Here is a 13,873-nt window from a genome sequence, read left to right as displayed (position 1 = left end):
GGAAAAATCCGCGAATCTTGCCCGAGTTAGCGAGATCCTCCAGATCCTGAGAATGGCATGATTTTATGGGTCCCTTAAACCAGTAGCAGTAGTACAAGGGCAAAAGATAGGACCACTTAGTATGATAACTTTATATGTAATGCTCCACTTTATGCTACTTTGCACGAACTGCGCTTATTGTAGAAAGATGTCTTAGTCTGATCTCTTAGCCAGAAATATCTGGTCAGCCTCTCCCTCCCTATTTGCGCGTCCTGATCCTCACTAGATCTTGTTTCTCTCGCTATTTCTCGCGACACCTTTTCTCGCTATTTCTCTCTATCGCCTTTTGTCTCCCCACGACATCTCAAGGTCCTGTTCCTTAACACCACAATAAGCCAATTATGACTCCATAACCAGCTCTTCACGGTATCCCATTCTATTGCGTATCCATACGATTCGGTTGAGAGTCTCCATAGTATCAGTAGCTTGCCATCGTGTAGCTGAGGCCACGAGGATATCTTAACTTCAAGAGTATCGTTTCAGTTTGCTATTCATCCAAGATTACATTTTTCATAGATACTTTTCATTGGTACTTTCAGTATCAACACTTTTGAGTGTTATTATTCAATTACATCAACAGTTCAACTTTAAGCGCCCCTTTGATGACCGATTCGTACCGGATATTGACTATCTCCGATATCCAGGGCAATCTCCATGCCATTCCCGAGCTCTATAACCAGGAGCTCCAGAAAGGGAATCCTATAGATGCTATTATCCACACAGGCAATTTCGGGTTCTGGGACAACGACACCATTGACGAGTATAAAGACCTCAGCTATTTGAAGCAGATTGTGGCGTTTCTGGAAGTGCTAGAGCCAGAAATCGTAGAAGAACTCAACAACATCAGTACCATCTCCAACTCCATCTCCAATTCCAACATCAATTCTACTTCTTATACTTCAAGCAGCAATAACAATTCCAGCACCAACTCCAATGCATATTCCAGCACTAATGGTGCACAAAACGACGAGTTCCACCAGTTTCGGCTGAAGCTCGCTGAATCGCACAACTCCATAAGTCAATTCTCGATGTACTTGAAAGGCGAATTTCGGTTCCCCTGCCCCGTTTACACCATTTTTGGTCCCCTTGATGACCCTAAAATCGTAGAAAAGATCCACAGCAAGGAGTATGTAGTTTCGAACTTGTTCTTGATTGACCATACCCACAACTGGGAGATCGTTACTCCTCTTGAGTCGCAACCTAACATCAGATTGTACGGAATTGGGGGAACTCTCAAGATCCACAGTCTCTTTGACAATGGCAACCTCAATTACGCTTCCTGTAGCGGTAAAGTTGGCGAGTTGTGGATCACGTTGATCCAAGTAGCGGAATTGTACATCAACTTCATGAACACCAGCACTTATGATCCTACATCTAATTCGCCTACATCTTCTGGTACGATCAATATCTTTGTGAGCCATGCTCCCGTAATTAAGATGCCTCTATTGGAGCATTTGGCGATCATTACCGGTGCTGACTTCACCATTAGTCAAGGCTTACATTTCAGGTATCCAGTTATGGGGAACGGTATGAGTTTTGTAGATAGTATGGGAGGTTCAGCTGGGTATATCGAGAACTACCGGTCCAAATTTTCTCGTCTTCGTATGATTCTTGGCGAGTTGTGGCTCATCATAAAAGATGAATTGTTGGAGTTATTGGTATCCAACGAAGTTCCCATCACAGCACAGCGAGAAACGCTTCGAAACCTAATAGAAGTAGGCCTCAGTCTTTTCGACAAAATCCCCATTTCCATCAACGATTCAATTGACAAAATCATTCCGTTAAGTTTACAGCAAGAATTTGAAGAAGACCTTGCAACCAACAAGCGTATATTGAAGAAGATTAACGATTTCTACTTCCAGGCCTACTACAACTTGTGGCACTTCAACCTCTGTGACCATCTCTCGACGCCTCATGCCAGCATTCGTCTGTCTCCCCACGAGTATAATGTAATGATCTTCAAGCTAGATAAGGCTGGGAACTTCAAGCTAGACCATTCAAATAGTCAAGGGTTCAATTTCAACTTCAAGGTTCAGGAAAACAAAAATTCCGCAGGAGAAAGCGACGTACTCGAAGAGGATAGTGGTTACTATGATACTTCACATGATGCTAGCTTCAGCGAAGACCAGTACGACAGGGCCAACTCCAGTTTCTCAGGCATAGAGTACTCGCCCAAAACAGGCATCAAGAAACCATTACTAAGAGCATCTGGCGATTTGGATCCAGACGCTGAACTAGACGAGGACGAACTCAGAGATGAGGATAATATAGAAGACTACGAGAGAACCAAACAGTTTATCAACTCAACAAGGTTCTACAGAGGCAGTTCCAGATCAAGAGGTAAAGGTAACGGCTCGTCTCGAGGAATACGTGGCGGCGGAGGAAGAGGTAATTCGTTCCGCGGGAACAAGTTCCGTGGCCGTGGCAGACCTTAATCAAAGCTTGTACTATAGATGGGATCTCTGCTCTGAATCGAAGAAAATTAATTGTACCATCAATGACGATCACTATCATAAAGAAGAACAGTCTATGGCATTTCAGCATTCAGTCTAATCTTATTGAAGAAGTCTAAACCTACGACATCATTGATAAGAGACTCTTCATGATTTCAAGTTCAGTCTAATCATAGATTAAGTTGAAATTAGGCATAAATTCGATAATTTGAATGAATAGAACTATCAGATTATGAAGATACCTTGTATTATGTTAAAATTCAATTAATATTTGAATGGTATCTGACTTACTATCTGATACCATCAACTTTCTGGTTTATGTCAGATTCTAATTATTTCTTAATCTTATATACTATCTACAGACTACATTCCAAATGGTCCATAGACTCCAATAAAAGAACGTGTATTACCTTTATGATATGAAACGTAATGAAATAGATCGTAGACCCGACAGAGCCAATGTGGCATACAATGCTCAGCTTGATGATAACTATTATGGCTATATTATGCGTACCAGAATTAGAACATTCAAGAAATCTTCTCAAAAGACCAATTCCAGCGATGAGAAAACTCCATAGAGCATTCTTGCTTGTTTTTGTACAATTTCTAATGTTCAAATGGCAACTTTTGGCCAAACATTACAGGTCCATCTTCCTTGATTCTGTAGAAAATGTAAAACCACATGGTACCCCCCAACAACTTGGAAGCCCATTTGATCTTCAAGTCAACGTGGGGTTTGGCTACAGGTGCATGACGGAGATATTTGGCAATGTGTCCAGCCATTTTGGTCCAGTTCTTGTAGGATTTAAATGGTGCAAATCTGCAAGCATATCTATCTGTATTTTGTTAGTCAACAATTTTTACAAAAGACTGGCTGTGGTTGGTTGAGAATCACGTGTATTTTGACGTGTGCCAGATGCAGCGACTACAGAAGTGATATTTGTCACGTGATAGATGACGGACAGGAATTCGAGTCCATATACTGTATACTTCTATTTATCCGTTATTTTCGGCCGTTGGTGCCATAGCCCGACACTCACTAATGACCGAGAGGTTGCAAGTCAGGGTTGACAGCCACAATACAATGAGGGTTCAATCAAAATTGGGAGCGTATTTTCAGCATTGACTAAACTGAACTTTTTAGTTTGCAAATGCGCTGCGAGATCCCATTTGCGCAAATCTATTTGGTTCTGAACAACCTACTTCTGTGGTACAGCTTCGTTATTACTTAACAATGACACCAAGTCTTAAAGGGAAATGTAAAATACATGGCAATTCTCCTAGGCTCTTTCTGACAGATCGAGATTGTTCCGTCCAGTTTCAGTTGCTCCTGAACACAAATCCGTGATAAGCGGCTTTTGATTTTGACAACGGACTTTATCGAAAGGCGCAACGAACAATGCGATTTGTCATGTCTACTACCAAAGAATACTTTGACAAGCGACTCCGTCGAAGTTTGGAAGGTTTCTGTGCTGATACACCAGCGGTTTGTGTCGCAGCCGGTGACGTAATTCTTGGACACCATACCAGACGCTGCTTGGAAGCGGATTTCCAATAAGAGAGGTGCGGAAATAGAAAACTGACAGCGTTCAAAAAGTTTGGTTTGCAAGCAGTTGCCTCAACTCGTATTTGCTCAGGCGACGTTCGCCTTGAACCAGCACCTTCAAACACCTGAAGCCTTCGCTGGCATATACCTTCAGGCCCCTGAAACTAAGTCCGCCTTACGCCACTGCATTGGAGTCTGCACCAGTTACTTCCTGTAAACAGCGGCGCGAATCAACAGTATGCCCTGATGATAATTGAGTGTCAAACACCACTAAGCCCTACTCTCGAGGCGCGTTCGGAATACTGTGCTTGCCAGCGACATTGTTGGAACTTCTGTATTTCCGTGTGTAACAAAAGGGATCGCTAGGTGCATAAAGTTTAATTCGACTTTTTTCTTCCGAAAACGTCAATATGCAACCCCCTAAATGCCGGGATGAACACGAACAGGCGTTCACAATAGGATGTGTAATTAAAAGTAACACATCTGTGAAGTTCCATAATTGAAAACAAAATAGGGCCAGGTAGTGTCTGGCTGCGACACAAATATTGCCAGCCATAATTTAAGGTATAGACCAAGCGTCTGCCTCCCTATTATTATATGCAACATTTTTATTTTCCTTCTTATGCCACTACATATGCCATCCACACCTGCTGGAATTATTCCAATATGTGATTCGCAGATCTTCCACTATTTCAAGATAGTAGTCCCGACGATATTTCTCAAAGTGGAAACCAACAAAACATGCCGCTGTACGCTCGGAACCGCCTATTCCCCCAATTTTTTAAAGTGGTGTCGGGAAGTTCCGTTATCAAACAAGGATGCCATTGGTTTCGTCGACCGACTCTCTCTCTGTCAAGTTTCCAATTCCAATGCATAGAATATTCTAATATATTTTACCAGCACTACACCAAAATCTCCATAGGGCCAGGTATGTGGGTTTGCTTTCTGTAGTTTCCTTCGGTTTCAACCCACTTTCAAAAACTTGCCAATAATGAAACATATTACTAGTAAATAGACCGAACGCTAGTATGACACTCCCATGTCAAACTTCCTTGACATCATGGTACACAAATCGTACTCTGGCAATTCCGTTTTCCTAAATGGCATTCAATGTCAGGTAATTCGAGCTCCATAATTTAGAATATAGAGTTTAAGACTTCTTCAGCCTTCTTGGATTCGTTTACTGGTTGACATTATGAACATTTATTTATTTTTGAATGGTACAACGACGTGTTCAAAAATACCCCAACAGTCACTGAAGACGGAATAATTTCGGTAGAATTCTGTCTGTCTAGAAATTGATGTCGAAGACTTGAATTAATTTGAAATCAATTGCTTGTAATTTTCAAATTCTATTTCTTCTTTGGAAGGTTTTTCTGTATTCCGTTAGGATACAATTCTGTGAATTCAATTGACGATTTAAGTTCAACAATGATGTCTGTTCAATCATGAATACTTTGAAATCACATTTAATTGAAATAATAACCAATGAAGAGTGCTTGTTGATGAGAAGACCATCGCGATAAGAAATTTCAAAAATGAATTATTCAATCATCAAGTCAATCAAAAACAATCACCACCGACGTTGTTTATTTTCATTTGTATGTAATGATATCTTGGTTAATTTGATTGAAGACAACCAATTATTTTTTGGAGAATTATTGGTCCAGTGTATTAGATATGTTAGTAACCAATAGTCTCTTCAATATATCTTGAATTTCTAAATTAATCAATTGGCTCAAGACTCCGGATTGAAGACTTATTAAATTGGTACAGTGTCTAATGATTTCATCTTTGTATCATCATTGTATCTCGTTCGAATACTTTCAAATAAAAATCAGATGGCTATCCAATGGATCACTCTGAAACAATTATAATGATACCGTTTGCAAGAATTTGATATTTTTGATTAATTGTTCTTGATATATTGCTTCACATATATTCCAAAGCAATTCAATGGCACTTAAAGTGACCTAATCTCCTATTTCAAACCAATCAGCTTTTCAAAGGTGAACAAAATAATTATTGGTTGAAGAAACTGGGTTTGATAAATTTATAATTCCCCAATAGTAGCACTTGTATCTGATAGGAAGAATTGGAATTTTGTTTGACGATTGTTCTGTTATAGATGGAAGATCAAAAGCATTCTAATGAAATTGAATGATTTTATTGATAATTGATAGTCGGTATGCTGTGTCTTAATATCTTGAGAACCCACGACATCGATATCAATTGGTTGCATAAAAGAATCGAACAGGCTTTTCTTTTAGGACTCACCTCGTTTGATATGTGTTCCATTATTGAGCACTCTTCTAATGACCAGGCATTGCTGAACAATGTCAATTCATCGAACAAGAACATTCAAATTAGAATTTGACTTATGCTGGTTCTGATAATGTTCAACAGAAGGAATGGCTTAGAACTGCTGATTCTTTTTCTTTCTTCAGCATTATCGCAATGTCAATTTAAAATATGTGTGGTCAATAATGCAACATCAAAGCGACGACTTCAATATTGCAAATACTCTTATATTTAATTAGAAGTTCAAGAAGACTTTCGCTATTTGTTCGTGGCCGTTAAATTGCAATTTTCAATAAAAGACGTTAGAATCAGTTCTCGATATCCGATATTCAAATATTTTATTTTGCCGAAAAAACTCCCTAGCAACAGAATTGAATCACTTCTTGACAGTAGCACAATCCCCAATCTGCAATATTAAGCATATTTCTTTGAACGTTCTACATTCGTTCCTTATAGAACAACGAATTCACGGATAAATGCGGGAACAACGACTTTTCTTCACCTTCTTGTCGCACTTGGAAACTGGAGTGAAGCCTTGATTAGGAGGAGCACCATTATTAGCAATCAGGTTTTTGACGAAGGATGACGGTTATAAGAGGCGATGAGATGGTATGAGCTCCGGACCCAACGATTAATAATAGTATTCTACAAGTTTATATTGCACACTGCAAATTTTATATAGGTTTTTTTAGTTTCTTTTTTGTACGGCGCCCCAGCGGAATTTCAGAGATCTACAGTTGTTTTGAACAACTGCCGAAAGTTCATAACCTCGGAATCTACACAAACTCTTAATTTTCAGCACCAAAATACTTGAAGCTCTGGCCACCAAAAATATAGGGAATGCTAGTGCTGACCGATAATACGAAATGATCATCGTTTGCCACTAGTCTATTTTTGTAAATCTTCATCTATTGGAGAAGTCTAAGACACTTTCCCGATTTCTGCTCTTAAAACGGTTTGTAGAACCTCTGACAGAGAATTAAAGAGAGTTCAAAGGGAATTTCACAAGACATGATTGTTGGGGGATCATCCATTAGCCGGGACAGACGGTAGGTTACGGAAATAGACACACGAGAAAACTCTTGAATGTAACATTTCCAACAGTCTGGAGAGGCGAAGAACTGAAAGTTTCGAAAACATCCAACAAAAATACTGTAAGTTTCCTGAAAGAAAGCGAAAGGAGAGGTCCAAAAGCAGACGAGATGACATCAAAGTATCAACCAAAAATACGGCAACAATCCAAAAATAAACGCAAGGATTAAGAAAAAAATCAATTCTTGGAATACAAAACAAAGAAATAGTGTGATCATCATATGGATTCCTCGAGGATTGTTGAAAAGCGACGATCATTTGACAATACGTGCAAGGTGGTGAAATTCGTGTTTACATTTTAGAAAAAGCTTGCAATGGATTCTGGCATCGTGTGGATGCGTTGATGATTCTTCAAAGGGAAAGAATGTTTCATGTAATAAATTTGATAAACTCCGGAAGAAAATAAGCAGAATAGGAAGGGCGTTCGTTAGCTCCGTAGAATCCAATGTTAAGAGAGAATTCGAAGCCCAAAGAGAATTGACTAGGCTTAGTGTATTGTGAATCTGGGTTAAGCTTAAGTCGAACTCATACGAGACAAAAACAATACTATGTGCTAAGTTGTTTAGGAGAGATAATTCAGGTTATTGTATTATTATACACTAATGATACATACATTTGACCCATGCAGAATGATGCCGGTCGCTATCATCCTAGCTATGGGCTAAGTTCGAGTAGTCGAAAGACTATTCTGTATATTCCCCAGGCGATATGTTTCTGTCTTTACTCTATTTTCCTGTCAGACAGTAAATACCTTTTTTGAGGGAAATAGTTCTATTGGCTAGAAAAATCTCTTCAACACCAGCTCTTTCGTAGTCCTGGGGTTATAAGATGTTGGCAGTAGATTTTTCAATTTTGATTATTCCAGTATTTGTTTTTTAATGTTAGGCTGTTGATAATTGTAGCTGCCCTCCAATGCATTATTATTAGCAGTAGTAGTAGTTGAAGTAGGATTGCTAGAGGACAGGATTTTGGAAGGATATAACTCTAGATCCCGGGGCAAGGTAGTGGGGTTGAGTTCCTTGTCGTTCTGTTTGTTGAAATCTCTTTCGTGAAGTCTGTAGTGTCTCGTCATATTTGACTTGACAGAAAACAATCTCCCACAACCGGGCCAGGGACATTTGAAGATCTTTTCTCCCGTATGTGAGTAGTAATGGGTTTGAAGTGATGAAGGTCTCTTGAACTGTTTGTTGCAAATTCTGCATCGATTTCTCTCGGCTGTCTCTGGAGTCATAATGTGGGAAGACTTGCTGCTTCTTCTCCGACCTTTTTTTGGTATGTCATTGGCTGAAGATGAAGCAGATGTTATAGATCCGTCTACATTGGGCATTACAGAAAAAGAAGATCCTGTAGCACCGCTGAAATCGTAATCCATTTTTACGTAGGGAGGTGCTTGACCAGACATCTGGCCACTTCCAAGACCCAAGACTGGCTGCTGGGCATTTAATGGAAATGACACGGTGGGCTGTTGGCCCAGTTGCAGTGTCTGGTACCTCTGCAGAGGACCCTGTTGGAGATTTCCTGAATAAATATTTCCGTAGGGAGTCAATGGCGGCAACGACGAGTTCATATAATTCAATTGGTCATTAGTCAGTCCGACAGCAGATTGATCTCCAGAAATTGAAGAAACTGAGCTGCCCAATACATTTGGTGTAGAGATCTGTCGTTTCTGAGTCGGTACCAAAAGCAATTGCATGTAATTACTTTGCTGGTATGAACCTTGAGCTGGCGCCTGGTAGGTGGGATTACTAGGAAGCAATGGAGATGGCTGTGCCATTTTTTGCAATTGTTGTTGTTGTTGTTGTTGTTGTTGTTGTTGTTGTTGTTGTTGTTGTAGTTGTTGCTGCTGTTGCTGTTGCTGTTGCAACGTTTGTAATTGCTGGGATTGTGAGGATTGTGAGGATTGTGTGAGCTGTGCTTGTGCTTGTGCTTGTGGCTGCAGCGTCAGCGCTTGCTGCTGTTGCTGGAAAGCGTCGTACTGCTGCGTCGCAACAAGGTACGGTTGAGCTACTGCCGGAGTAGAACCCATGATCTGAACTGCCGAGGGTGCATATGCGTAAGAAGAAAGGTCGTGAAGCGACTGTTGGTAGAACGAGTCTGACGTGTTTGTGGGAGGAGGCGCATAATAATGCTGTTGTACTACAAGAGGCTGGAACTGTACCGGCGGCTGTTGTATTTGTTGTGGCGGTTGCAGCAATTGTTGTACATTCATATTTTGCTGCTGGGGTACCATTTGAAGAGTCGCTCGCTGCTGAAACCCATGGTCAATGTAGTGAACTGGAGGCTGTTGGGTGTTCTGCAGCGACTGGGGGTAGTAGCCAAGTGCTGATGAAGTCTGTTCGTTCGGGGCGCTTGTCGCCTCGGACAGAGCGGTTGGTTGTGGAGCAGCAAAGACATTTGAATCAAGATATTGATTAGCCGTGACCTTGGTTGTGGAATTGGATAGTGTGTTGTTATCGCTGCCAGGATTTTGTTCAGGTACGGAGGACATCCTTCTACTACAAGTACATAGTGAAGTCAATTTTCCAAGGCGATAATAGACACCGTGTGGAGGCTAAAATTGAACAGTTCCACTTAATACTACCACGACAGTGTCTGTGGAAGACGTGTATAATTATTTCACAGAAGGGTAGGGACAATTGCCTCAGACAATAAGGGAAAGACAGGTTGGATCACAATTCCAAGACTTGGGTGTGATCGCTTGCTTGAAATAATGGTGTAGATATCGAGCAAATGCCGAAAATGCCGTTGGTTCTATCAGATGGGCTGTGGAAGAAGGTGCTCGAGGACAAGGGTGTTTCCGTTTGCAACGATGTTAGATGTCAATTGATGTAATCTAGTGAAAAATAAAGATAAAATTGCTGTATAAGGGAAAAAAAGTCGAAAAAGAATGAATAGTAGTTCTGAAGTGAAGATCAATCTATGGATTCTTTAATTAGGGTTGGAACTATGCATAAGTGTAATAATGAACAAAAATCTTTGGAAAAACACAAGAATTAGAATTGAATTGTAAGCTTGTATGGATAGGTGTGTCTTAATATGTCTACATGATATCTTTCAGATATCGGTGGGCACTACCTCTATTAAAAGTATATGTAAGAGCACATAAAGTCAGATTTTTTAGGGATCTGGGACTTGAACTTTTTTATTTTTTTTTTTTGCTTCCAGTAGTTTAATTTTGTTGTTGATACCTTATTTTTCCTATTGTAAGCACAGTCGTGCAACCCTAAATAATCGGCAGTTTTTTTGTATTGTAGCGTGAAATTTCTTTCACGGTTAGGACCGACGCTTGGGCTTGTGACTGGGAATCTGTTCGACAGGACTGTCACAGGTAGCCCTCGACAAACAAAACAAAAAAATTGCGTGTTAGAATAGCCAACGATATTTTCCTTTCTATACATGAACTTTACTCCCAGCGTCAAAATAACAGTCTCAAATAAAAATAATACTGATTCCGCAATATACAGTTACTACAAGGGAACCATTGATCGCCCAAAAATTACTTACAAAAAATCCCCCTCTCAAAAAAAAATTGAATGCCGTATATTACAAAGGGATAAACTTGATTTGGAAATGCCACGCCGAAGTTACGTAGCATGGCGAAAAAGAATCTGATGCGCATAGAGAGCCAAAAATAATGTAATTGCACCTCTCCTATCAGAATGAACCGCCAACGTACAGGATAGGGAAGAAACTCAAAACCTAGTTTCTTCATATAAGGTTGACAACACTTTAGCAAAGCTTATAGGGTTTAGCAATTTTTGGATGTTATAAGCTCGAAATCTGGTCTATTTATGCTAAACGGGCATATGGTGTCTGCTCACAATGTATGTGCTGGAAGCTACCAATACTTGGGAGTTTTCGGGTCGATTTCACAGCAAAAGAGGGAGGTGCAAACATAAGTAAATGCCCAAAAAATAGATGAAATTCAGCTCCACATTTGATACTTACAATTGAGCACTGATCATATGTTGTGCACTCGACGCCAAAGCACACAGGCTTCTATTACAGTACACTATCCATATGATAGTAGCAAAACATAAGCCGAAACTCCGCTTTGCCAGAAAATCTTATCACGAGCAAGGATGCTTGTGTGCATTGACGAGAATGAACGTCAGAAAGGGGATGCTAATTCTCGTATACGAAAATCTCCTCGGAAATCTACCCAGTCAGTAAGCCTATACAAAAGCGCTATCAAGTGTCTATTGTATGCAACACTACTCAACCAACTGGTACAAAATCGCAAACTACTGATCATACAAGGAAATAATTTGAATACCAATTTCATACGACATCAACTTATCAGGTTGAATTTTAGTATGATTCATGTGAATAATCTACAATTCCGCTTTCCTACTTGTGTCAGTGACATCGCTGAGTTTCTTCAAATCTACGTTTTTTACAAATAGGCTCATTGCATTGTTCCAACTGAGGACGATAGTTGTCTCATTTGCTACTTATAGCCCACAAGAAAAGAGGCATATCAGGAGTTTGCAACCGGATACACTATTTTTTTATTCCACATAATTTGCTTTGTTTGAAATTCCGCGAGGTCCAAAGTACAAACCGACCAGTTTTATTAATCTCGGCCTTACAAAGTATTTTTTTGCCCTGTATGGCTCTGATCTACCGTTATTGTCACTGGCTGGCGTCTATTTTCGGAATAAAGAGGTGTATTCAGATTGATAACCAACAGAGCAACTTATGTTCCATTAAGAGAGGTGTTTCCGTATATTCCTGTAACTTAAAAGTTACAGCTGCGAAGATCATCAGTACACACTCTTGCATGGGTCGAGCGAAAAATTAGAAAATGGTAATATGCACTATGTGGAAAATAGTTTAACCATAACGTTTCCTTAGAAAATTATTGCGACTTTCAATGTTGCATTTTGAGCTCGAAACTATTGTCAAGGACAGGGACAATATTGACATTTTAAAGTGAGCACACAACTTTTTCTTGTATTGTCTATTTAGTTTGAACCTGGATCAAAATAGTTTTCGCCGTTGTTTCTGATGTAAAGGCAATGTAAACGAATGATTAAGCATCTGGACCTACATTTGTCTTTAATGGATTTACAAGTGTTGCGATTGTTCACAAGTTCTGTAACTCCCAGAACTTGTGTGTATTTTTTTTTTTTGTGACTGCAGACGTGTGTTACCGACTAAGCAAATTGTCGTCACATTGTTAGGTGAACGTAGACTGTGCTCGGAGTTATCATGGACTCGAAGAAGATGGTGCCAGTCTTCTGCAAAACGTGTAGTGAAGGTGCCGAGGAAATGAAAAGTTGGTATTGTACATATCCACTGGAAACATTCACAAACTGAGAACGAAGAAAATATCCTCAGCAATATTGATATCTGCGAGACCCTAAATCTATGAAGCCATTACATGTGCGGATGACTCCGTCGCCTCCAAATTTATGAATAATACCCCAAGACTCATAACAGAATATGAACCCTTGTGTCATTATTAGTGTGCAATCTTATTCTATTTCGAAAAAAAAACTTCTTGACAGCGGTTTAGATGCAAATGCATGTTGAACCTACAAATTCCCTTGTCTGGTCCTTTTCACCTCGCCTTTATTCTGTACGTTTTGTTGGTATACTCTTTAGCGAAGTCAGCTCAGTATCTGTAAAAAAGCTATTCCGGCGTTTTGCCGTGTACATAATTTGATAGCACAAATTTGGGGTAATAAAGGCGCTTAAAAATATGAAAACCCAAAATTAAGTTTTAGAGTGTAGTGAAGGTCGATTCAATGATGTAACCACGTCCGGCCAGGCATGACCTTCGCTTTCCTTTGGTTGGTTGTTTTCGGTTCTTTTTGGACGATACGAAAATTGGATTTTTAATTGCAAGAGTTTCCCTTCTAGAGCTTTAGCCTGCGCCATTCATGTCGAGTGGATCCCACGATAGCTGAAAAACCCGTATTTACGCACTGATATATACATGCCAAGAGCCAACGTGATGTCATGTAGAGTACATGCACAAAAGTGCATTTTTGTCCTGTGTGTAACACAATTAATCACATTTTTCCCCTATCCAATACAGCGGAAATCACCAAAAGGTTGGGTATGGATGTGATATAAAACAGTATTATTACATGCACGCATAAATTATTTAACTGGAGTACCAAGAGTATTAAAAAATATTAATATGGTTACAATTCCGGCCAGGTCACATTAATATTGTTATTTGCTGAACTAGATGCTTAGAAAATGAGCACCTAGCCGTCAATAGCGAGGTTCAATCTCAAATATTGGTGCCTTCCTGAGTATAGTGAGACTTCCTGCTTTAACTGATTTCAGATTTGAAGGAGATCCAACCACCTACTAGACAGTCTGACCCCCAATTCCTCCAACTGTCTGCATATGCATAGCAAGCTTATTTCAGACATGTGCAGAATCTCTCGCATTGCCATAAAAAATATTATGTCTTGTCGATCAC

At 39.8% G+C, this 13,873-nt stretch overlaps 3 protein-coding genes across 3 annotated transcripts; 1 reads left to right on the top strand and 2 right to left on the bottom strand. All coding sequences in view use genetic code 12, as the record gives it.

Annotated features, from left to right (window-relative positions):
• Window positions 1-641: 641 nt before the first annotated feature.
• PICST_59682 (predicted protein) lies at window positions 642-2,474 on the top strand (the record flags this gene model as incomplete). The annotated part of the gene is made up of 5 exons (XM_001384494.1): window positions 642-885; window positions 944-993; window positions 1,020-2,121; window positions 2,164-2,364; window positions 2,404-2,474. 5 exons carry the CDS (start codon window positions 642-644, stop codon window positions 2,472-2,474), a joined length of 1,668 nt encoding a protein of 555 aa, XP_001384531.2.
• A 624-nt stretch (window positions 2,475-3,098) lies between these two features.
• PICST_59544 (predicted protein) lies at window positions 3,099-3,275 on the bottom strand (the record flags this gene model as incomplete). Its single annotated transcript, XM_001384152.1, has 1 exon — window positions 3,099-3,275. One exon carries the CDS (start codon window positions 3,273-3,275, stop codon window positions 3,099-3,101), a length of 177 nt encoding a protein of 58 aa, XP_001384189.1.
• Window positions 3,276-7,995: 4,720 nt separating this feature from the next.
• On the bottom strand, window positions 7,996-10,447 carry BED1.1 (zinc finger protein). Its single transcript, XM_001384151.1, has one exon. The coding sequence runs from the start codon at window positions 9,917-9,919 to the stop codon at window positions 8,288-8,290; it is 1,632 nt and encodes a 543-aa protein (XP_001384188.2). The 5' UTR covers window positions 9,920-10,447; the 3' UTR covers window positions 7,996-8,287.
• Window positions 10,448-13,873: the final 3,426 nt, after the last annotated feature.

The sequence above is a fragment of the Scheffersomyces stipitis genome, chromosome 4 (assembly GCF_000209165.1).
Source record: "Scheffersomyces stipitis CBS 6054 chromosome 4, complete sequence".
Classification (NCBI taxonomy): domain Eukaryota; kingdom Fungi; phylum Ascomycota; class Pichiomycetes; order Serinales; family Debaryomycetaceae; genus Scheffersomyces; species Scheffersomyces stipitis.
This window is presented reverse-complemented; position numbering and strand designations above follow the sequence as displayed.